At 36.4% G+C, this 26,708-nt stretch overlaps 1 protein-coding gene across 2 annotated transcripts; it reads right to left on the bottom strand.

The window, feature by feature from the left end:
* Positions 1–23: 23 nt before the first annotated feature.
* On the bottom strand, positions 24–25,238 carry LOC128236168 (pre-mRNA-processing factor 40 homolog A-like). Of its 2 annotated transcripts, none has more exons than XM_052951058.1 (21): positions 25,215–25,238; positions 17,807–17,863; positions 17,139–17,208; positions 15,975–16,153; positions 15,376–15,486; positions 14,394–14,514; positions 13,331–13,361; positions 12,693–12,869; positions 12,428–12,530; positions 11,648–11,785; positions 8,608–8,699; positions 6,728–6,836; positions 5,970–6,120; positions 5,135–5,383; positions 4,244–4,335; positions 3,766–3,882; positions 3,213–3,350; positions 2,352–2,534; positions 1,890–1,980; positions 1,389–1,456; positions 24–400 (listed from the first exon to the last, which is right to left on the bottom strand). In XM_052951058.1, the coding sequence occupies exons 1-21, from the start codon at positions 25,218–25,220 to the stop codon at positions 308–310; spliced, it is 2,376 nt and encodes a 791-aa protein (XP_052807018.1). In that variant the 5' UTR covers positions 25,221–25,238; the 3' UTR covers positions 24–307. The 2 variants fall into 2 exon arrangements, with proteins under 2 accessions (XP_052807018.1, XP_052807026.1); XM_052951066.1 differs by lacking the exon at positions 25,215–25,238 and adding an exon at positions 25,198–25,213.
* Positions 25,239–26,708: the final 1,470 nt, after the last annotated feature.

The following is a 26,708-nucleotide window of genomic DNA, read 5'->3' as shown; positions in this document are numbered from 1 at the left end:
ATAACACATTCAGAATGAAAAACTCATGTTAATTATTTTATTCACATGTCTTATACACGATACAAAAGAATTGTTTATGACAAAGGAAACCTTTTGTTTCCATATCAATGAAATGCTAGAAATATGCTGAAAAGCAAACAATGTTTTAATATACTTTATTTCAAAGTTTGAATCTGACTCAAACAAATCTTCCCATAATATTGTCCATGCCATTTGCCTTTATAGCTAACATTATTTTAATACCATATCAATAAAGGACAACTGCAGAACATTTTCGCAGTTCATATTATCGCCATGGCAATGGTTATCATGTGTGGTCAGCCTCTAGTTGCTGTAGCAACATTCGCCGCTGTTTCTCCAGTTCCCCTTCACTTATATCACTCCCGGACGAGTAGCCACCCTTCAAATAGAAAATCATTCAAGCGATAACCACACTGAAAAAAGATATCATCTAATGAATACAGTTGTCTTGGAAACAGATGTTAAGTTATTTAAAGCCAACCTTAAAACAGAAAGTTGTAGTCACCCTGGGAACAGATATCATCTTAATTATAATGCACCCTGAAAACATATATAAACTATTTATATCCACCCAGAAAAAGACACCATCCTATTTATAGCCGCCCTTAATACAGACAATTATCTAATTTATTTGCCACCCAGTATTAAATCTACTATTCCGATAAAAAAAAATCGCCTCATTACGCTGACCATGTTCTGCTGGCAATCACTTTAAATTAACAAGAGCATCACAAACATATTTCAAGAGTTGTCTAAACAAGAGCATCACAAACATATTTCAAGAGTTGTCTAAACAAGGCCATCACAAACATATTTCAAGAGTTGTCTAAACAAGGGCATCACAAACATATTTCAAGAGTTGTCTAAACAAGGGCATCACAAACATATTTCAAGAGTTGTCTAAACAAGGGCATCACAAACATATTTCAAGAGTTGTCTAAACAAGAGCATCACAAACATATTTCAAGAGTTGTCTAAACAAGGGCATCACAAACATATTTCAAGAGTTGTCTAAACAAGAGCATCACAAACATATTTCAATAGTTGTCTAAACAAGGGCATCACAAACATATTTCAAGAGTTGTCTAAACAAGGGCATCACAAACATATTTCAAGAGTTGTCTAAACAAGAGCATCACAAACATATTTCAAGAGTTGTCTAGAGGTATAGGAGTCTGCCTCTCAGCCCAAGAGGTTGTGGGTTCGATTCCCACTAGGGGTACTTTCTCATGGCCTCTGAAAAAGGACACAGTACTGGTTTCTGCCCAGGAAACAGACTGAAAATTGATTCTATAAGCTGTCAGCTTTTGCCACAATCAAACTAAAAATTTAGTTTGTACTGGTACTAACATGCTTCAAATACTTACTCCTTTATGTCTCTTCTTCTTGGACTTTTTCTTGTGTTTCTTTGAAGACTTATCATCTCTTTCAGCATCTGAAGTGATCAAAGATAATGTCATTATTGCAATTCTCTCATCTGATAGTGTTGGGTGATTTTTTTCAATTGACAAGACGAGACCCAAAGATAATTCTTGTATGCTCTTCCTATTTTGATACCATTTCACCAAGGAGCATAACTCAACAATTATAAAGCCAGAGTTATGGACCTTGTTGTACATTTGTGTAATGCTTCTTGCAGCATGTGTACTAAGTTTCAGTTGAAACAGTTTCTGCTCAACTCCACAAAGGCTATCAAAATACCCCCACCTTCTCTTCTTCAAAAAGAGGGATTTTGTCAAGTTCATGTGACCAGTCTTGTTCCCCTGCAATTAAGCATGTTCAACACTTCTTAAACTTAGCCTCTATGTTAACCATTCGGGTAATAATTATGACATCACAAAAAAAAGTTTTTATAATATATCATTTACCTGAAGTAACATAACTAGGTGAGCGAGATCGTGACTTTTTCCTCTTCTTTGTTTTGTGGCGTGAGCTTCCTTCATCGTCAGAATAGTCAGCCTGAAACAGCAAGAAACTTTAAATATACCATTTTTAATGCCAATTTTATACAATTCTTTTTCAAAGGATCTCAAATAAAAAGCAATTTTAAATATTTTGGAACGGTCGCATCTGTAACGCAGGGGAACTGGTCGCATCTGTAACACAGGGGAACTGGTCGCATCTGTAACGCAGAGGAACAATTTTAAAGTCGACTGTTGGCCAAAATCACACAATTTCTCTTAACAGGTGAGTAGGGTAAGATTTACCCCAATGTTACTTATTTAAAGTGACTAAAATGAGATTTCTTTTATCTTTCATTACTACAACTTTTCTTCCTATATGCCAACAACTTTGAAGGAATTAATATAAGTAACCACACCCACACCTACCGATCTTGAGCGTGACCTTGACCTTCGACTTTTATGTTTCTTTGATTTCTTTTTGCGTGAATGTTTCGGCAAGTGAACACAAGCCTCTTGAACCTCTATCTGGAACTCCTTGTACAGCCGCTGTCGCTCGGACTCTAGTGTAATGGCTTCAAACGCAGACTCGGTTTCAAACCTCGGTCGAATCTGAAGAAGTTAGTAAGAAATAGAAATATTTTTTTAACAAATTCACTAAATTTTACAGAAGTGATTTAACAACAGACCACTTTTGTACAGTCTAGTAACGTCCATTTTTAGTAAAATTACAAAAATTCTATCTTCATTCTAATTAACATACATACCTACATACAAACACCCATTTCAAATCATTCCAATGTAATAAAGGATTACCAGGCATCAACACTTAACATTTTTCCAATTATGCGATTTTTTCCCTGGTTAAAGGAAGTGTTTTCCTCGTTAAAAGAACTATTTTCCTGCTTAAAGGAACTATGTTCTCGGATAGAGGAAGTTTTTTCCTTGTTAAAGGAACTATTTCCCAGTTATAGGAAGTTTTTTCCTAGTCAAATGAACAATCAGATAACTAGCTTATTGGTTGGCAATATACCTTAAATTCACTAAGAAAAATTAACATTAGTCATTTTAACATAACTGACTTTAAAACATCCTCCACATCAGCCGAAATTTCTCGAAAATTCTTAATCATTTTATGCTTATGAAACTTCAATAAGCCAACCTTGTCACTGTTATACTGGCTTAAGATTATTCAAGAGATTGGGGTCAGGATACAAATATTATTGTAAGAAAGGCTTATCAGCTAACTAGCTTATTTAGGGGCCAAATCCCTAAAACAACAAAACGTACCTCTTCCCACTTCGCGTTCTCCTCAATCGCAGGGTTGGCGTCACCCAGCATGTTTTTAAACGCTGTCTCAAGTTTACGCAGTTTTCTAGCTTCCTCTTTCAGTCGCTCTTTTTCCCGCGCCTCGGCTTTTTCTATTAACTAAGAATAATTGAACAAAATAAATAATCATAGGTGTTGTGAGTTTTAATGTTAATTATTGATGCTTTAATCAGCAGAATAATTATAAACTATAAAATCATTAACTATTTGGTCAGGGTTATTCCATTAAACATATAACCCACAGGGGGAAGGCACTTTTAAATTAGGCCACCCCACTACAGAAGTAAATTTACCCTTTTTGGGGTCCAAATAAGTGAAAAGACACCCACCCATATACTATTTCAATAATTGCCTTCCCCCCGGGGGTTACCTGATTTTTTTATGAATTATCGACAATAACATCAAGGCCAAAACAATAACAGGATATTTTAAATAAAACAGAAAAAGCTAAAATCATAGCTGAATGATGGATGGAAGACCTTTGACTACAAAGGTTTATTAATGTTGCACCTACACTGTTGTAAGTGAGTTTAATATTGCCCGTATCGAGCGTGTTCGCCCGAGTGTCATCTGAAATCATGTTCGAAAACTCTTCAAATGTGGTGTTCACCTCGATCATGAAACCTTTGTCCTGAAAAATATAAGAACAATGGTGACTACATAAAGATAAGTGGCGTTGATCAATCACCATAATACACGGGCCTTTTCCCAAACACAAAGCAGTCAATAACAAATTGTGTACTCCATCCATTTATAGATAATTCTCTCTGATAAAAACTTTAAGTTTATCACCTCTGATACAAACCCTTAGTATATTATCTCAAATACAAACCCTTTGTTTATTATATCTGATTCCAACCCTAAGTATATTATATCTGAAACAAACCCAATATATTATATTTAATACAAACCCTTAAATATATTATCTCTGATATGAACCCTTAATCCATTATCTCCGATATAAACCCTTCAATTATATGTCTAATACAAACCTTCAGTATTTCTTTGACGATCTTTTTCTCATCATGAAACCTTGCCTTTAAATCTTCAACATAAAACTTGAACAGGTCCAATGGAGTGGAGCCTGAAAAACATGTTCAAACGAAGTGATTTGATGTCTCTGTATGGTTTATAGATATTTATATAGCACTCAAAATACAATTAATCACATTCTACACAGTTTGAACGATCTACAGAGTTTATGTTTGCATAGGGTTTATGCTAGATATTAAAAGGGACAACATACTGCAAAGAGGGACAGGGTGCTAATGGAGAAAAGGCAGGGCTTCCGTTAAAGGAAGTTTGTAAGTATACTACTCCCTAGAAATGGGTTAAAACTTCCAAAATTGATTCCTTGGAAGTATAAAAACTTTGAATTTTGAAGAAAACTTCCAAAGTTGAAAGCTTGGAAGTTCAAAATGTCAAAACCTGTTGAAAATATTACTTTTATGGTCACAATTTCAATCAGTCTTAAAGTAAAATTAATTATTTTTAATATGAATCCGTAAAGTTATAGTTGCAAATTATTTGGTTTTTAACATATAAGTTGAAAAACGGCAGACAATGTATTGTATTCGGGTGACTAACTTCCACATTTCAGTGAAAAACTTCCAATATTGATGCACAGGAAGTTCATACTTTCAGTTTCAAATTCTTAATGGAAGCCCTGAGAAAAGGTCACTTTGTACTAGCTTGACAGAGCTTAACTATTATGAATTAGACAGTAAATTTACGGAATTGTGTTTAATTGAAGTAATATAAGGCCAAATATGTAAAGTATGTAAAGTTTGCATTTATTTATAATTACATTACAAGAAATATTTCACGGTCTTAAGCATTTAATTCTATAGAGATAGAAGGGTCTACATGCTGGTTCACCATACCTGGTTGTCCCAGCATTTGGGCAAAGCGAATGTCAGAACTGACAATGTGAAACAGGTCCATCCACAGTGACATTGAGTTAAGTCGACCCTGCTCGTGGAGTTCATCTAATAGTACAAGAAAGCCTTCCCGGTTTTTACGCTGTTGCCGTTTTATGCGCCGCCTCTCCCGCTCTTTTTCATCATCGTTTTCCTGCTCAAGCATTCGTATGTGCTCCTCAAAGCAAACCAAGGCATCCTCTTTGTCCATATCTTAAAAGAAAAAAAAAATTATCTTTTAATTATCTGCTGTGCATAATTCTATTTGGAAAAAGACCCTCAACGGTAAGATCATGAGTGCAAAATCAAAACATTGTGAAAAATGCACCTCGCAAAAATAAAACTATCTACACTTTATACTTTTCTAAAAAAATTCTCATCAGCATCAAAATGTTTATCTATGTAAATGAAAACGAAATATGTATCTAAGTGCAGGTAAAACAAAATATATTTAAGTGCGGATGATGTTTGGATATAGACTTTGATACCAAATATATTTGAATTTTGCATCAGCTAGAAAGTTTCTTCAGAATTTCACTTGGTAATCTGTTATCAAAATTGAGATTTCCTGAACAAGCAAAAAGATTGCATGTTCATATAATTGTAAAAATTTGAACAAGCACGAATATATAAACATATAACAAAATCCAAAAGCCTTAACAAACTCAGGGTTGATTTGGGCTTTTGCTGATTTTTTATCAAAAAGCGATACATCTAATTTAATCTATTTGGTTGGGCTTCTTATATAAATATTCACTTCTAAAAACAGCCCTGCTAGATTATTCTATACATGACTTACTCTGTAAGTCTGGGTCCTCAGTAAAGCGTGGGTTATCCAGCAGCATTTGCTGGGCCTCGGACCACGTGGTACTGTAGGTAAGGCTTTCCATACTGTCAAGAATCTCGTTAAAAACCTTGATATTCCTCTTGCGCAGGTTCTTCGCGTCCTCCTGAAGTAATGAACATCAACATTCATTGTAAGAATCTGTGAAGAATAAGTTGTTACCTAGCTTCCAAATTCACCCCTCTGGTACAAATAAGCTCTTCTATTTCCTATTTTAATATTTTAAATATGAGGTAATGACAGTTTTTGGCATGATTTCAAATCAAAAGTTTACAACAAATAAGAGTTGTAAATCACCTTGAAAGAATGACTTTTGAGGCACATCACACCATGGATGTCGCAACTCGTTATAGTCACAGGGACTGGTGACTTCGTATTTCCTGCTTACCTTGTGTATTTACTATAATACATATTTTCTGCTGGTCATGTTTAAAATATTATACAGCTAAAATAAGCTGCTCAAAAGGAATATTCAAGTGTTTAGTTTATACAAATTCAAACTATCTTTTTTGTGATGCATGTTGACAATTTATAGAGTCTGTTTCCTGGGTAGAATGCAGTACGGATTTCCGATTTGAGAAGCCATGAGAAATACCCCCTGGTGGGGATCGAAGTAACAACATCTTGGGTGAGTGGTGGACACCTATACCACTCTCACCCTCTGGTTTGGGCTTGTGGAACCAAATTTTATTTATTCAGATGTCTGTTTTTACCTTTTCCCTTTTCTCCAGCATGTGAATGACGTCATCAAAGAGTTCCCGTCTGTCCCGATCATTCACAGACTGCCATTCTTCATAGTCGGTAAACATACTGTCTGCTTTCCTAAAACCATAGTACAATGCAATGGTTATGTATGAACATAGTTACAAAGCCAACAATGGGTGGAATCCAATAAACTACTTCATAATATCTCAATCTTATAGTCATAACTTTATGAAATTGATGAAGGAAATACATTTCTAAGTGACATTACATTCAGATGCAAACAGAACCTTATCACTTCACACCTTGTAACACTGTAAACATATTGTATTTGTCCTGAAATACACACTCTGTGGCTGTCATTTTCTGACTTTTAAGCTCTGAAAATCTGCTCCTAAATTGTTAACAAAATTGGTGGTGTGTAACCTTGTTACAGTAATACACTACGGTATAAGTTTATAGAATGGAGTCAGCAGGAGCAGTGTTTTCAACAGCAATATAATTGGAAACAATTCATGCACTCCGACAGGGAACAAATTCGAAAAAGGATGCGCTAATTGGAAATTATTATTTTTCAAATAGTTTTATTAAACAACCAGATATACATATATATAGCAATGGCTTTGGTTGTGGTCAGAAATGTGATATCAACATTTCAGTCAATGTTGAGAGGATTTGTGCCAAATGATTTTAAAAACATTCGTATCATTAGCGAAATAGAGCAGACATAAATATTTGGAAGAGAAGTTAAAATTGGACAAGAGGCAGTCACAAACGGTCATATTCCCCTGATATACATTTTGTATGAACAGAAGAACCTTCAGTGTTTGATAAAACAGCAGAGAAAGTCATAAGATTATGCTCAATCAAAAAATGAGTATAAAAACGAATAATTATTGTTAATATACTAAAAACAGAGACATATTATTGTAAACAGCGGTTCTCATCACTTCGATTTATCGCTATGTAATGAAGTTTAAAATCAAAATTTTAAAAGACTTGGAGTGATGCTCTGCACAAAAATTAAGTATACAAAATTAAAACGGTCATAACTCTGTGAAAAGCATAGAATAAGAATGAATTGATAATAACGCATCTCCTTTTGTAAGTAAAGCTTCCTTTCAGGTTTCATTGAATACAAGCTGTTGGTTGCTGAGAATTAGCACAGACACTCATAGTTGGAAAGACACACATGGACGAACCAGCAACAGTATTTTGTTTTGAATCAGGATAAGCATTTATAAGGTGCTTAAATCTGTGAAAATGCCAAGGAAGGAACCCATTCTTCGTCGGTAGTTTCATTATATTTACTGCACAACCTGAATAGCTTCTTCAAATTTTGGTTCAATTAAGACTTAACCCTAGCCCTTAGCACCACAAGTTGACAAACCATTTTGATAGTAAAGGTTAACCTTTCAGGTACTGATTCCACAATATTATCTTCTACTCATGACAAATTATAATATGCATGCAAAGTTTGAACACTACTCCAAGTCATTCATACATTATTGATAGAAAACTTAAGTGTGACACTGCCTATGACAACATCGCAGACGATAACGCTGGCTGTGATTCCTATGTGTCACCCATGTTTACAGGGGACATAAAACAAGAGTGCCATGGAGCCAACACTGATCTGTTCTTGTTCTTTCCCCCCCCCCCCAAGTCAAGCATAGGGCATAATCCAACAATTATTAATGCAAGAGTTATGGGCCTTGCTATATACATGTGTGTATTGTCTTTTGGAACATACATATCAAGTTTCATCTCAATATCTTGACCAGTTTTTGTGTTATGACCAAAGTTCCAGTTTTTCACAATGAGGTCCACAACAATGACAAAGCACAAAACAAAAAACAAACAAACGGACAAGCTAACAATATTCTTGTACCAATATTTGACGGTGGAGGACATTTTGTCGTGCCGTAACAGGAACTTCTCCAGATCTTCCTTGGCCTGCTTGGCTCTCAGTCTCGCCTCTTCCTACAAAATATTGAAAAAAGATTCAAGAATGAGAGTGGTCAATTGGTATATGGTACTATGTGAATTAAGTTGTTGTGATTTTTTTATTATCAAATTCAAGTTTTATGGACAGGAGGTTTAGAGGTTTAAGTGTACGCCTCTCACCAAAGACATTGTGGGTTCAAGCCCCTCCTCTTCTGTGGAGGCAGTATTAAGAAAAATGTTGAAGCTTATTTGTTTGTTGTTAAATTAGAACATAGCCCAATATCATGAACTGTTCGTTATCAAATAAAAAGGTTGGTTTTGCAGTAAAGGTGGTATTAATGAGAACTGCCTCTAACACAAGAGTTTGTGGGGTCAAACCTGTACTCCGTTGTGTGGCCAATATTCATTTCATGTAATAATAATCTTATTGTTTTATAAGGACTTGACAGTTTAATTCCAATCAAACAAAGAAAAAAATGGCTGAGTCTACTTTAGTGGTGTAGGAGACGAGATGGTACAGTTGTCTCCCTTTCACCCAAGAAGTAATTGGTTTGCATTCATTGAAATTAGTCTTTTGAATTAGCAAGCCCAAATTCTAACACTTGGTTGGTATCAACAAGCTCTGCTATATGACATTCAGAATTTGCGGGCTGGTGCTAATTTCGACCGCTGTGCAATTATTATGCAGGGCTCAAAGGGGGAGTCATTACTTGAATGAAGATTTGCTTTTCCATGATTTGAAATTTTGGCTGAAGTAAAATTAACTGTTTATAAAATATATAAAAGTATAACTCTTTTACTCAGTTTTCAGACAAATATTTTATACATAAATTTGCCATGAAGGCAATTCAGGCCATAACTTTGATCTGTGTTAACCATTGTAACACATTTGCAACTGATAACAGCCATAATCATTAAAGGATGTCATTGTTGATCTGCAAAAGCTATAAAATTCTAACTTCTGAATTAATTTCTGAATTAAGTCGTACCCTAATTATCCAATACCAACAGCAACATGCTTGATTAACTGCAGAGACTGAATCGATATTAAGTAGACTGCTTTTGCGCCGCTTATTTTCAGAAAAAACATAAAAAATATTTGTTGTTGCCATAAAAATCTGCAATTTTTACGTATATGGCAACAATGGCAATTGCCAGCCGGAACCCTAAGTCACTCCTATGGTTAGATCCACTCTCTCTCCCTCTTTGACCAAAACAATGAATTTATTGTCTGTCCGCTTTCTTTTGGGTATGGATTTTCAGCCCTCTGCAGCTGATCAATTGACTGAGGAATTCTTCATTCCGTTCTTCAAACGCCGCAGTTATTAGATAAGAAACTCTGTTAGATCTAATTTTGTGTAAATAACAATGTAAATTGGTTATGATGGTTCTTAAACACTTAGGAATTGCCACATCGCGAAAATTACAGACAGATTTCACATTGCAAAAATGTGACAGAACTAGAGATTGCTTTTTCGAAAAAGCGCATGTCTCCCCCATTGTGTGGTCGTAGGTGAGAAATAATCAATGATGGATCCCAAAATCAATAGGGGCCATCAACTAGTCATGACTAACTGGCATACCAAGTATGAAGTTCCTGGGTGTAAACGTTCTTGAGTTATTGAGCAGAAACCGGTTCTTCACCTCAAGGTCAGTGACCTTGACCTTTGACCAACTGATTGCAAAATCAACTAGACATCATGACCAACCTCACTTCAAAGTTTGGTGAACCTAGATCAAAGCATTCTCCTGATATTGCACGGAAATATTTTTTTACATTAGAGGTCACAGCGACGTTGACCTTTGACCTTGTGACCCCCCAAAATATAGGAGTTTTCTAAACCTCATGATCAACCTCCCTACCAAGTTTGGTGAACCTAGGTCAAACCATTCTCAAGATATTGAGCGGAAATGTTTTTTACATTGGGGGTCGCCGCGACCTTGACCTTTGACCTAGTGACCCCAAAAACAATAGGGATCTTCTACACCTCATGACCAACCTCCCTACCAAGTTTGGTGAACCTAGGTCAAACCGTTCTCAAGATTTTGAGCAGAAATGTTTTTTATATTGGGGGTCGCCGCGACCTTGACCTTTGACCTAGTGACCCCAAAAACAATAGGGATCCTCTACACCTCACGACCAACCTCCCTACCAAGTTTGGTGAACCTAGGTCAAACCATTCTCAAGATATTGAGCGGAAATGTTTTTTACATTGGGGGTCGCCGCGACCTTGACCTTTGACCTAGTGACCCCAAAAACAATAGGGATCCTCTACACCTCACGACCAACCTCCCTACCAAGTTTGGTGAACCTAGGTCAAACCATTCTCAAGATATTGAGCGGAAATGTTTTTTACATTGGGGGTCGCCGCGACCTTGACCTTTGACCTAGTGACCCCAAAAACAATAGGGATCCTCTACACCTCACGACCAACCTCCCTACCAAGTTTGGTGAACCTAGGTCAAACCATTCTCAAGATATTGAGCGGAAATGTTTTTTACATTGGGGGTCGCCGCGACCTTGACCTTTGACCTAGTGACCCCAAAAACAATAGGGATCTTCTACACCTCACGACCAACCTCCCTACCAAGTTTGGTGAACCTAGGTCAAACCATTGTCAAGATATTGAGCGGAAATGTTTTTTACATTGGGGGTCGCCGCGACCTTGACCTTTGACCTAGTGACCCCAAAAACAATAGGGATCTTCTACACCTCATGACCAACCTCCCTACCAAGTTTGGTGATCCTAGGTCATGCGGTTTTCCAGTTATCGATCGGAAACGAAGTGTGACGTACGGACGGACTGACGGACTACCGGACTACCGGACTGACGGACAGGGCAAAAACAATATGTCTCCCCCAGAGAGGGGGAGACATAATTTGGCTGAGGGAGACGTCACTTCTCCATAAAATTTGACCCTAGGATGAGTCCTGAACTTTCATTTAAATCAACAAGTTGTAATCATCTGCCTTTTTTCCTTACCCTTTCTTCCTTTACTCTTTGCGTCTTATATTCGTTGAAGGCTTGTTTGCGCTCGTTCAGGTGTTTAAGCGCCCCGTAGCGAGGGTCGTTCACAATCAACTTCATCGCACTCTCCCATGTGGCATTTGATGGAACTTTCTGTTGAAATAGAAGATGAAAGTTAAAGCATAAATCAATAAGTTTTAGTGTAACAATGTCTTCAGAGAACATCCAGAGCACCATGAGGGAAAGCTTATGCTTGCTTTCCTCATATGGTTAAGGGGCATGGCTCAACATTTATCAATGTCAGACCTACAGACCTTTTATACACATATGGTCATCTTTAACTAGTCAATCAGAACATGCCAATCTACTCTAGTGACACAAAAACAGCATGAAACAATGACTTGCCAAGAATTTTCATCTGGCTTATACCGGTGTTTTGTATGAATTGTATGGTAGCTTTTTCGATTTCATATATCTGAGTTGTTATACATCTATTTCAAATCGCAAATCTTTATTGGTCAGCATATGCAATTATTATTTAATTGTGCAGGTTAAAGTTTTAGTTTGTGACATTCGCTCAATATTAAATGAAATTTTTAATCTTATATTTCGTTGTACACTCCTTGAAAAGATGACGAGACAGTGAATTAGGATTTTAAAGAACTTTCTCATAGGAAATGGGTTCAAATATCTGACCATTGGGATTTCTGGAAAATGCCAACAAATAAATTCCTATCAATTGTATAAGCATCAGTGACTAACAGAGACCAAACTTATTGAGAACCCTGGATTTACCTTCTCCTTAAGCAATGCCTTAAAGGCATCCATTGCTTCTTTCTTGTTTTTGAATTTTAATGGCATCTGTTTTTTAGGCGGTGTTTTCTCCTCCTCTGAATCGCTGGAATATTATACAACATTGAAATGGCATATTATTATAGTTAAATAATAATCACTTTTGTTGTTTACTCGTCAAAATATCGCTACATCAAAATAAACAATTTTAGACATTTTAAAAGCTTAAAATACACAAATACAAACCAATCCATTCATAACAACTTACCTGCTTTCAGACACTGGCTTCTCGACTTGTTTGTTCTGTGTTATTGTTTTGGGAGCAGGCGGAAGTTCGATGCTAGCCAATGTTGCCTGCATGGCTTGCTCAATGTTGGACAGAGGCTTGGAAGGTTTTGCAGGCTCAGTGGGTACAGGTTTCTCTGTCGTTGCGTCTCCGCTGCCCCTGTAGGGTTGCATATGATATAGCTTTTTAGAGTTGTTCAAAGCATGGCTGTTTACCAGACAGAATTTGTAATGAATTGGTGATTTTCACGATCAAACCAAGGCATTTGATAATAAACAGGGAAAAGACCCATTGCAAAATAATTCTGAGTGTTTCATGAATATGCACTAGAATTCTGCCAAATTAGATGTGTCGCCTGTTCATAGTCAAAACAATTATAATACAAATTTTAATGTCAATGGAGCAATACTTTGTAGAAATTTAAAGCTCCTGAGCTACAGATGACATTTACCCCAAGATAAAAATTGATGGAGAAATTATGCCAACAAAAACTTCCACTACGTACCATCATAATTGGATAATAGTACCTAAGTATTTGTCTCCAAAAGACATGAAACTAAAGAATATATTAACATATCATTACACAGCACCATAGCACTGTTTGTTCCATATTAACTTACTTTTCTTGCTCTTTCTGCTTTGCAATGTTGGCTGAAAAGAGAAATGGAAAACATGATCTTTTTGGTCTATGATCTAATCTGTCTGCAAAGCCAAGATACCACTCTTCAAAATTAGAAGTAAGGATGAACAAGCTATAATGGTCCCAGTAGTACTTGGTCACAAAACCTGTAATGATTTAAGATGCAGAACAAACTTGCGCAACTTCAGGCATGTTCTTGCTAAAAATTATCATCTTGATGGCTGATCTTCACCTGCCAATGATCAATATCAGTTCTGTATTCATATAATTCATTGGTATAATTTACAGGTGTATTAATGGTATTTATCATTGACCTTTCACACTGGATAGGCATCTTTCACATTTAAACATTGTCCTTAATCATTCAGTTTTCCCTTAATATTTACTTTAAAGTTAATTTTAAAATTTGCTCTTTAAAAAAATTCCCTTACAAGTACTTCAAGCACTAGTTTTCATTATGTTCCAGAAATAGGCCATGGTTCCTTTCAAAAGTCAGGAAAACACACCCTATTTATTACTTAGTTATCTGGTTATTATTGGAAAGCATTTGAATTTGATGAACTACTAGTTGGTTTTATTGAGCAAAGTAAGATAAGGGCTCAATTTATGGAAACATTGATATTAAATTTAAAAAAATTATAAGGTAAATTGAGGGTAAATTTTACTCTCATAAATTATAAGACAATACTTTTTTGATGGAGGAATTGGGTCAAATTTTATCTGATATCTACCTTAGTCACTTACACAAACATGATTTTACAAACCTGAAAATAGTTTATCCAGGGGGTCCATCAAAACTTATTTTTGTGAAATTTAAAGTGAGTTACAAGTTCAGTCCCAAACAAAGTGAGGTTCTTTAGGTATTCTTGTACCCCCTCTTATCATTATCCTAGATATAACTTCCTAAATCTCATAAAGATCCTTCAAAAGAAAAATATTACACAACTTATAATGAAAGATTAATAGAGTGCTTGTCTTGATACTGTTAAAGAGGGACTTGAGATTGTTGGAGACATTGAGGGCTGCTGTTTGAACAGTCATACCTTCCAATTCTTCTAGCTCTTTAGGCTTCGTCCAGCGAGACTCTTTGGTGACAGAGTTGTAATAGTAAACTTTCCCCGTGTCTGATTTATACTCCTTCCATGGACAGCGAGACAACAACATCTGAAATTGGAAGAGAAGGTGAGGATACATCAACAACAACAACAACAACAACAACAACAAAAACCGTTCATGTATTGGTGATATAACATCAAAACAGCTTGACAAAGAAAATAGTAAAAAAAGCATATTAATTACATCAAATATAGTTATGAATGAAATGTTAAATTGGAAAATCTCGGACAACATCATCTGAAATCAGAAGACAATGTGATGATACAATTATGGCCCCATTTTCTCGAAACATTTTAAGTCCCTCATAACAGGATTAAGCTAAGTTACTATTTCTATTTTGTTTTTGGTATAATTTGTGCAATATTGCATTCTTAAGAGTTTTTGGACTTAGAATGGAAATTATCTGTATGCCTATCACAAAAAGCTATTTATATTTCATTTAGTTAAATTACATCCAAGAAAAAATTTGGCTTAATAAAAATAAACTACTTAAGCTTTATAACTTAAGTTTTTCAAGAAATTGGGGCACATAGTTTAAAATTGATATGCTCAACTCCTCATTCTGCAACCGAACTGTATAAACCTAAATTCTTAGTTATGAGAAATGTTGGCCAAACTGCTTTTAATTGCTGTCCTTTTTTGCTATGAACAATAAAAAAACATCAACAAGAGCAGTGCAGCAAACATACTCATTTGACTCATTTGTCGTTGTTTTTCTATTCAATCATATATTAGAGGGCGTAGGTCAACAAATATTAAAGCAAAAGTTATGTATGGATTGTCTCTGGCAACACGTAAGTGTACTAAGCTTTATCTTGAAAACTTTTTTTAAGTTATGGCCAACAACAAAACCTCCCCTTTTTCTTCCAAATAAACCAAGCCAAAGACGGCACACAATACAATGTTCACCTCAGTATCAGTTTGTAGGTCCTTGGGTTTTTCCCAGCTTGACTGTTTCGTCATGTTGTTATAGTAGTAAGTGCGTCCATCCGGTGCCTTATGCTCAGTCCAATGAGATTTCTGTGAAAGAAAACATATGAACTTGACATAGATTACAACATTCAAACAGAAAGTATTTAAAATCCCTAACAAGCAGGCAAAGATCTTATATATAAGGTTTGAAATTGCCAGTTTTTGGCATCATAATGATCAAATATGTTTTATACATAAAAAAACACTAAAAATGACTTAAAAACATCAAATCTGTTACCCTATAAGCGGGCCCTTTCCACAAAGTTGCAGGAGGCTCCTGCTAACCTCATCTTTGCTTCATTTTTTCTTTCTAATTTTAATATTTTACCATCAAATATATAAAAAGAATCACATTGAGGTTTTTGTTGTTGTTTTTAAATGGTTATACCTTTTTGCAATGTGTTTCATAAATACAATTTGCAGCTTATGGACACAAACTGGTTCCTGCCCAGAAAACAGACTTGCTGGTGATATCAGCTTTCAGCTGTTTCCACAATGGAGTTTTCATAAATTCGTATAAACCAATGAGATCCTACCTTTTCAGGGGGTTTAGGATCCACATATGCTGGGCTGTTAGAGGCCGAGTTGGTTTGTGCTGTAGCAGCTAACACTGGATTCACTGGGGTAGGGTACACTCCAGGTGCCCCCGGGGGCATTCCCCCCATGGGAGGGGGGCCCATCATCGGAGGGTAGCCTGGGGGAACTCCACCAAAGCCTGTGGGATGTACAAACAGAGTGTATAAAACTGTTAGTTACAACATATAATACAAGTTATATTGTGTATGAGTCAGAATAGGAGCTTTCTGGCAGAAGCTGGAAGCCGTTATTTATCTCTGGTCAGTTTTGAAGATTGAGTATACATAATTTGTCAATTTCGGCCAAAAATAATCAACTGTTGGCTGCAACTCATGCGATGGCATAACACAATACATTCATCTTTAAGTGAAGTTATTGTAATTATAACTGAATATAACTGTATAATGATGATTTGATAAATAGAACCCTAGAGATTGCTGCCATTTTCTGTGCAATAGTCTTTATATATTTAGTATTGCCATTTAGCACAAATATTTATAGACTTTTAAAGTTATAGTTAGTTACCAGGTATGTAAAGCTTTCTAACACACTGTCAATTTAGGCGGTTTCAACAGTGCCATAATGGCAATCACCTTGGCTTAAGTCTTTTTTTATCATGGTAATCTCCATAATGCCAGCTGCCAACCCTTGCTTAAAATGAACTTTGTGTTGTTTTTTATTCCACAAAAAATTGATACTTGCCATTGGCAGTGAATCAAAGATATTAGAATTGTTATCAACAAGCCTTAAATCTTACCTAAAAATGAATTCATAATTTGGCTTTTAAAAAAACAACAAATAAATATTATGGTCATTGATATTATAATTGATATTCCAAACAAGACGGGCAAGCATTTAGCTTGACCTCTGCATTTCAGCCTGTGAATTCATAAAAACAGTCATGGAAATTAGAATAAGATTTTAGAATTTTGGATTAAAAAGTCCCAATCTAGACAATATTTAATGATGTACATGTTGTTACAGAAATTACAACAATCCCTAATTTGCCAATTTTAGCAGTTTTTAGTCCAAAAGCAACATCTCCAGTGCAGAGAAAATCAAATGTGAGTGAATTGGAACCCTGACAACCCTGTTGGATGCTGCTAAATTTGCGTGTCGCATACCTGGAGGTGCAGTTGGTGGCATCATGGGTGGGACCTGACCATCGGGCATGTATCCCGGTCCTCCGCCCATCTGAAAACACAGCAAGGAACATTTACACAAAATCAAGGCATTTTTCAGTCTGCAATTTAACCATAAGTGAGTGAGTCTGAAATTTGACATATTGAGGCTGTGTCCCGGGAGTCATCAGATACGAGGAATCAGACAACAGCGACCATATCATATCCCTTACACTTTGTTTTAATCCAGTCTTTAACAAATATGCTATGCATCCTGATATTCATCTAAGGTATTTAAAGTGCGTAACTAAACATGAATTAAGGCTTCTTTCTATTAAATAAAGATAAAATGCTCATAACAACATTAAAATTTTGAACACATTTGGGGCAACCCTGTAAAATTATTTTGACCAATAAAATCTCATGTAAAAGCTCGCCAGAAATGTCATTTTCAGAGTATTTTTTCAGAACCTTGCAAAACATGAGACTATCAAATAAACCTGACCAAGATAATGCAAAATTTGACATGTGTACTGCTATTACCGGTTTACATCTCATTACAAGCACATAAAAAGACTTTCACATCAAATGCGTGATTAGTATCCTAGATATTTCAAGATATAATTAAACAAAACTAACATTCTGATTATTATTATAAATTATCAACATACCGGGAACGGAGCAGGGGGTCTCATCATTGGAGGTGGACCACTTCCACTTCCGGCGTTCTAAAATGAAATAAATGGATATAAAAGTAAACCAATCACATATAGTTTGCATTACGTCTTTGCAGCAAAAACAGTTAAAGAATAAATTCAGTCTCCCTACATCAACCACCCTACCTACTCCAATGTTTAAGGCAAAGCCTAAAAAACACAACATTTAAAGGCAAAGCCTAAAAAACACAACATTTAAACATGTTGAATTCGCTTGAAAATACCTTTGATGCTGACTGACAAAACCATAACCTTGTTACATAAAAATGTAAAAAACACAATGATTGTATAATGTTTTACAAGGTGACATCACAGAAATAAAAGGCAACAAATGTACAATACATTAGGGTCGGTGGAATTACCGAAAATCCGAAAATCCCCGTAAATACCGAAAATCCCTTCCATTCTCTGAGGTATATAGCGTTTTCTTTAATACGCCCGGATTTACTACTTTATTGTGTTCGAATGTTGTATGCCGTAATTGTTGGAGGTTGGAGAGGGGTGGGGAAGCCTGGGGAGGGTGGGGGTGGGGGTCGTGGTGACTAAAACCCGGGACCCCCTTTCATTTTCAAAAGTTCGTACAAAAGAAGAGTATGCGAGGAGGTTCTTACGCCGTTCCTTCAAAACTGCATTGTGTTTTAGTGGGTTGAATGCTGTATATCTTGGTGGTTGGAGAGGGGTGGGGGAGTCGGAGTAGTTGGGGTGGGGCAGGGAGTGATTAAACCCCGGGAACCCCATTCATATTTACATACATACATACACAAGAGTATGCAGTATGGTTTAAAACTGTATTGTGTTTAAGTGGGTTGTATGTTGTGGTTGAGGTTGGTTGGAGAGTGGTGGGGGAGTCGGAGGAGGGGGTGGTGGCTACGAAGAAGTCTCAAATACTACTTTCACATATCTCATTTCAAATTGTAGAGGTAAGGGAGGGTAGGGTCGTACCTTACCGTATACAAAAAAGTATGCGAGGGTGTGTACGCCGATATTTAATACTTCATTTTGGTCGTCCTGTATGCCAAAGTTGTTGGTGGGTGGAGGGGGGTGTGGAAGTCGGACGAGGGGCATGGCTAAATCCCGGGAAGTCCTTTTAATTTCATATATGTTAATGTTTTAACGACTAGTTCAATATCACATTTTATTGTGTTTGATTGCTATAATTTCTAACTACAATTCATATGATACCCAATACGAGTAAAGGACGGTCATCCACATGAAGCCAGAAAACATTATAGTCAAATCACAATGAATAAGGTTGTATGAATAGTAGAAATATTACCTTTGAATCACTTGTACATAAGAAAAAGAATATCTAACAATTGTGTGCCTAATTTATACAATTGTTCTTATGTGTATCATAACGATTTGTATGTGTCTCAACTGTTATGTGGAATCGCTTGGTATGTTTCATTGCACAATCTCGCGAAGAAAGAAATGCAAATTGTACAATTTCACATAAATACCATCACTGTACCTAAATAAGAATCATCAACATATTTTAACATTTGTCATGACAATGATAGGAAAGGGTATTTAATGAATAAAGGCTTAATATAAGATTTAATATCATAAAGCATACTATTTAAATTCATACATGAAATATTCGTCTCAATATCGATATGGACATGTCATTGTGAGATATTGGTCCGTGTCTGATACCTATCTGTAATGACACCCCGCTGTGACAGATTCTTATCGTGCGGTCAGTACTTGGAACCATGCTGTCACTGATGACTATAATACGATGTGTATTGAACCCCAATGGCGGTCAGGTTCAAAACGGGATGCTCCTGTGAACCAGAAATTAAATCTTGTATTTACACAAAGGCGTATTTGAAGATCAACTTTAAATATTGACTTATAATTATAATAGTTTTGTTCATCCTCACCTGATGTGAATATTTTTTGAATGTATTTATGATTCTATTTCATATTATGTATAACCTATGTCATACCATGTGTTTGTTTATTTATTATTCATTTGTGGTTAAGAAGATGATGTACGTTGTACAAGTCTTAATAAAATATCTGTTCTGTTCTATTTACACGAAGGTAACAAGTAAGAGTACGCGGTGTATGAGAGAAACATCTGAAGTCGGAATATTTATTTCTTAATGCAATGCAGTTCAAGAGTACATTGCACGTCAGTGTTTCTATTTATATATATATATGTTGTTTTATCAATTATATTCGTATTGTTCTTGGTATAATAATAGTACAATATAGATTTAGTGAATACATTTTAGGAAAAGCGTTGTAAGCATTTGCTTTTAAAGAAAGCGAATATGGATTTTAAAATTGGCTAATTAAAGTCGGAACACCTTGAGAACGTGATATGTTAAATTTCACGTGTTTGGTAAAAAGGTGTGAATTCGCAGTACCTAATGAAAGCGCTTGTTGATATATCAAAGTTAGAACCGTGTAATGAATGTTTGTAGCAGAATTAACACCTTGGCATGGCTTGAGCACAATCGCCAGATTGTCAGTATATATAAAGGTGTGTTCAAATATATTGCATGTATGTTGTGTTCACTCTTGTTATTAAAAATGAAGAAAGTTGCAATTTTCGGGGACAGTCACGTCTGGCGACTAGGCGCATTCTGCAATGAGGACCTCAAGGTGCGTTGTTTTTTCATGTTCACTCACTATGTACAGTAAAACCTAACTTCCTATTTAGTTAGCTTACATCGGCGATTTATACGTGTTTGTTTCTAGTTGTCATATAACGACATGCCAATATACTCGTACTAAAAAGTTTTAGGATGGTCAATCTGTGAGAGTGCAGCTTGCAGACTTTTTGTAAACACCTACTGTCACGATTTAATGACTCAACCTAATTAAGCGTACTAAATATTAGGTCTGAATGTACAATGATATATTATGTATTCATATGTGATGTTTAAGCACTTTGCACACTGTGAAATGTTACAGTCATAAATTGTGTAGTAATTCTATCATTGAAAGGTTTTGTATATATTATGTTTTACTTCAATTGAATATATACGGATGACAATTATTAAAACAATGTTGCAATGAGGTGATAATTGAAAAGAATATTACAAAGGCAACGACTGTGAAGCCATTTACAATATTAAATGTATTCTTTTAGGTGCCTATGGAGGTGCGTTTCTTTGGTGCGGGCGGGATGAAAGCTTCCAAACCAAAACCAGGACTTTTGAAACAGGTGAAGATGTACGGGGCGGACTTGGTGATAGTGAGTTTGGGCGGCAATGATATCACAACTGCATCCGTACCGAAGGACATAGTGGCGGCCGTACTTGACATTGCCCAGGACTTCCTTGACAGTGGTGTATCTACCATCCTGGTGTTGGAGATTGGGGAGCGTGGAGCATTCCGGGACGGGTTGGGGTACAGGTCTTTTGCAAGCCAGCGCGCACGAATTAACCAGTTGCTGGGGAAGAGAGAGCTTGTTGAAGTTTTGCGGCTTCCCCACATACGTTTTCCAGCCGAGTTCATGCGGGACAAAGTACATTTAAATGAGAAGGGACTGAAAAAGTTGTTTTATAGAATTAGGTCGGCAGTGTGCCGGTACATGTAATTGTGCTCGTTTCATTCGTCAATAATGTTAATTTGTATCTGTTCATGTGTTCAGCATAATAAACATTGCAGGATTGCTTCTTAAAAAACTGTTATATGCCCGATTAAACACTTTTAATCTGGAATGAAGTTTGTCTTCATTTATTGTACTTTTGCCACTGACTACAGTCAAAGCAGTTGTGCGTGCGTGCTTGCGTGCGTGCGAATCCAATTTGCCGTACAGAAAGCGAAATCCCTCAGCTTGTGATTAATAACGCGATTTATTCTAGCCAAGCGTAATCACAAAGAAGAATGGTAGTAGCAGTTCACTGCCACTAAACCGGTGAGACCATTTTAAGCGCGTGAGTTTGTTGCTGCAGAGACCCGCCGTGAATCCCATTGTAGGGAAACTTCAGTCTCACTGAGGTGGCATATCTCTCAGCGCAACTCACGTCGCAAATGCAATTACTCCTTTTGTAAACGGCCAGCAATAAATACGGTTAGCTGATGTCGACTACATTTACTGGGATGAATTATTCCATAATCATCGCTTTATGATTAAATATTTCTCTATATCGCATCAACAACAAATAAATAAAAATAGTTCAGGAAAAGTTCATGAAGAGTTCGAACTTGCTCGACAACATGACATGTTACAGGCATATTTTCCTCGCGTTTCGCTTTCGAGTCTTTGAGGTTCGCATGAAGTAACAACTGTACTTAAAAATGAAAAAAGGGTGCTTATGTTTTCAGCTTATGTCCCCCTTTAGGGAAAGCTGAGACATATGCATTGACGTGACATTCAACAGTACTGCCAACAATGTCACACCATTATACCTATCTTTCTAGCCATGGGTTCTTTGTATGCTTTGATTGATAATTGACAGTCATTATACAACTGTTTTGTCAACTCAGTTTTACATCTTGTACATATGTTTTATTTATTTTGTTTTATACACTGAATGTTCAGGCTATCATATGTGTATTTAACTTCTATTATTATACATGCTTTACATTTGCCACAACCCTTGCGCGTTAGTGCTACATTGCTGCTGAAGAGAGCCATTACATAGCTCTCTTACGTGGACTTAAAACATTGCATTTCTGTATGATTACTAACCCATTTAAATGCTGGTGTGCCTTTATGTGAATAGTTCTAAAACGGGATATTAAGGTTTATAGAAAAATGTTTGTGAGCTAGATAGGTCTATATAACAAACAAGGAACAGTTCACGAGTACTGTCATAGTGGCAAGACGGTTGTTAATTACCTTTAATTCGAACATATCACTTTACGGTCATTCCCGTGAATGTTTCGGCAACCTAACTGTTTTCGCAGAATAGTATGATTATTTCAAAATAAGTATCGATTTCTTTCGGGATTAATTGATGAATATTTTTCACATTGCATAAGCAGTCCGTCTTAAAATAATACGAAATGAAAGTCCATAAGGGAGGGAGGTTATTTTCAATTAGACCATTTTTTATGATTTTTTGAAGATGCTGTTGCATTTCAATGTTCTCTGAAGCTGTAGTACGTAACAAATTAGGAATGTGTTGAAACTTCTTCAACTAAATGAGGGTAGGTTTTGGGTTGGGGTGGGGGATGGGCCATGACGAGAGCGCCTCCTCGTGGTGTGGCCTGGATATGGCACGGTGAATGAACAATCTGTTTTCATCTAAATTAGATTTTTTTTTATATATAATACAAATCTTTGGCCCAATTCAAGTCCACATTCATCCTGCCATAACTGAACGCTCTCATATGGTCGAAAATTAGCATTATCACTTCGCTTAAGATCATCCTCTTTCATATAATATACCACTTCGGGACATATGGCATTATAATAACCGCCTACTCAGCCCCCGAAGGTGAACAGACCTCGGCTTACGCCTCGGTCCATATACACCTTCGATGGGTAAATGGCCTGTCCTTATTATGTCATATGGCCCTCAGTGGTGTATTATATTAAATTTCTTTAATATCGTAAACACTGACGTGCAACGTACTCTTGAACTGCATTACACTAAGAAATAAATATTCAGACTTCCGATGTTTCTTTCATACACCGCGTACTCTTACTTGTTACCTCCGTGTAAATACAATATTTAATTTCTGGTTCACAGGAGCATTCCGTTTTGAACCAGAACGCCATTGATTGGGGTTCAATACACATCGTATTATAGTCATCAGTGACAGCATGGTTCCAGGTACTGACCGCACGATAAGAATCTGTCACAGCGGGGTGTCATTACTGATAGATAACAGACATGGACCAATATCTCACAATGACATGTCCATATCGATATTGAGACGAGTATTGCATGTAAGTATTTAAACGGTATGCTTTACGATATAAAATATTAGATTATGCCTTTATTCATTAATAACACTTTCCTATCATGACCAATGTTAATAGGATGTTGATGATTCGTATTTAGGTGCAGTGATGGTATTTAAGTGAAATTGTACAATTTGCATTTATTTCTTCGCGAGATTGTGCAATGAAAATTACCAAGCGATTCCACAAAATAACAGTTGAGAAACATACAATTCGTTATGATACACATAAGGACAATTGTATAATCAACTCCCGCATGATACCAGTTATTCACCTTTCTCGACACACAACTTGTTCACAATACACAATTAATTATTATTTATCGATTAACTTATACAGCACCATTTCTATATACACGTTCAAAGGCGCTTTCAACAATATAAACTGATAACTAATTATAAGCAATATCAATAAAAAAGCTATTAAACAATCAATGTACGACATATTAAAAATCAGAAAATCAATAAAAAAAATATAATGTGATATCAATTGAATTACTAGTTTGAAGTTAAAACATTAAATATCAATATCTACGATAACAAAATAACTCCAGCCCATGTAAAGTACACAACTTCTGTGTATCTTTATTACCGTCTGCTGTCTTATCAGATCGCACATTTAAGTGTCTTGCTGTGCGGTGTCATCCAATACAGTACAATTTTCATAAACGAAACTGAATGAATAAATCTTGTTATCATACTTAGTTGGTTTTGATTACGTTTAAGTCACCCCAACACCCCTCCACCGACTCCCCTTCCCCTCTCTACAACCAACTATGGCATACAAGCGATGACACTAATAATAGGTAATTACTCCCGGCGTACAAACCACCTCGCACACTCGATGCAAAATGAAAGGGGGTCCCGGGTTTTAGTCACCACGACCCCCACCCCACCCTCCCCAGGCTTCCCCACCCCTCTCCAACCTCCAACAATTACGGCATACAACATTCGAACACAATAATGTAGTAAATCCGGGCGTATTAAAGAAAACGCTATATACCTCAGAGAATGGAAGGGATTTTCGGTATTTACGGGGATTTTCGGTATTTACGAGGATTTTCGGATTTTCGGTAATTCCACCGACCGAATACATTATAGGGCATGAAATCCATTCATTACATTTTAAACAAAAACAGATCCATTTAAATTTAAAAAAAAAACAAGAGTTAAGTATAATGCAAAAACATTATTTTAATGAAAATAACATATTTTCTCCATCATGGTCCACAGTTATAGGTTGTCGAAGCGCTAAAAAGACTATGCAGTATATACGCAAAAAATTATAAGTCATCCGAACATGTTGTGTCCGGAATCATTACTGTTAACGTATCAATGTTTAACAACATCGAAGACAATCTTTTACTTTAAAATCTTAGAATCTTCCGCCATAAAAATGTTTGGGTAAGAAAATAACTATATCATCCTTTTAATGGTTCAGTTTAACAAAGTTTCGGTAAAAACACGCGAACCAAGACGCCAAACTCACCGCCATCTTGAATATTTTTAACGATTCGAGATGACCGTGTCATCTTGTATTTTTTTTTATCGCCATCATCATCATTACAATCATCATCATCATCATCATCATCATCATCATCATCATCATCATCATCATCATCATCATCATCATCATCATCATCATCATCATCATCATTAAAAACAACAACAACAAGTAAAAACAGCCACAGCAGCAACAACAGAAGACGCGTTATCATCTCAAAAGCCTCCACCAGTATCAGTCACCATCACGTCACCCGTCAGCAGCAGCAACAGCTAAATCAGCAATTCCACAACAGTTACCATGCACCATTCAGGCCAAAATAACCATTACCATTCAGTGACCACCGCCACAACCACTGGCGTATCCAGTTGCTGACGTTATAAATGTAGGTCGGATGCCCTTAAAGCTGCCCAATTTGAGTTGAAAAAAAAATGCAATAAATTTATATATAGTTGTTTTTCAATAATTCAAATGAAATCAACATTATGTCGGATCGCAAGACACCACAATTTAACATTAACTCCACGGCACGATGTAATGGCAAACTTATGTGCACAATTCTGTTCAAATTGATTGCTTAATAGCTCTTGAGTGAATAGTGCTTTCACTCTTTAGTTCTATCTGAATAGGCCTCTCATCCCAAGTTACGGTGGCGATTCGTGGTCTAGTGATAAGGCACTTGATTATCAACCCAGCAGTATCAGGTTTCGACACCCTGCCTCAAAATTCTTACCGTCTTCCAGAACGTAAAACGGGAGTTTGTGGGGGGGGGGGGTCCCAGATGGAGAGTGCTATACGTACAGTGACGCACGTGTATGGCTCTAACCAAGAAGATCACTTTATGTCTGTGAATTATGTCCAAAACCATACACGACGGAATCTCCCGCCGGGTCCAACGCCCATGGATAGGTCGTTGGCGTCGTCAGATAAATTTACACCCTAGTAACCAAACACGACTAATACTCCCACCGGGTATGACGCCCATAAATAGTCCGCTGGCGTCGTCAAATAAAAGCACACCACACAACCATCATCGATTAAAACTCCAACCGGGTCCGATGCTATTAGATCCGATGGCGTCGTCAAATAAAACTACACCCGGACTTACCAAACATGACTTACACACCCACCGGGTCCGACGCCCATGGATAATCCAGTGGCGTCGTCAAATAAAATAATACACCACTTAAGTACGTTTTATTGTCTGTTAAAAAATATCAGTTGCTGTTTGGTACTGTTCTTTAAAATAAGAAAAATAACTCAATTTGAACAAATAAAACAAAAAATGTAACATTTTTCCTATAAATCGTTGCGTTAACTTGGCACTCCTATTTAAAATCAATGCATTCACGTGTATAACACTCATAAATAAACCTTTAACTTTTTACTAAATTATGCATTTATGGCAAAGATTAATTGCTGATAACATGATCGTAACCGTGTATTTAAAAGCTGAAAAAGCATATATATTAAATCATG

Source organism: Mya arenaria, chromosome 1 (genome assembly GCF_026914265.1).
Source record: "Mya arenaria isolate MELC-2E11 chromosome 1, ASM2691426v1".
NCBI classification, from domain to species: domain Eukaryota; kingdom Metazoa; phylum Mollusca; class Bivalvia; order Myida; family Myidae; genus Mya; species Mya arenaria.
The sequence above is the reverse complement of the archived record's forward strand: the minus strand, read 5'-3'. Positions and strand labels throughout refer to the sequence as shown.

Coding starts and splice junctions, on each gene's coding strand:
- LOC128236168 (XM_052951058.1), bottom strand. Junction 16,154..17,138: donor GCCACCAACTGCACCTCCAG/GTATGCGACACG, acceptor TACATCCCACAG/GCTTTGGTGGAGTTCCCCCA. Junction 3,351..3,765: donor TTAAACTCACTTACAACAGT/GTAGGTGCAACA, acceptor AATTATTCTTAG/TTAATAGAAAAAGCCGAGGC.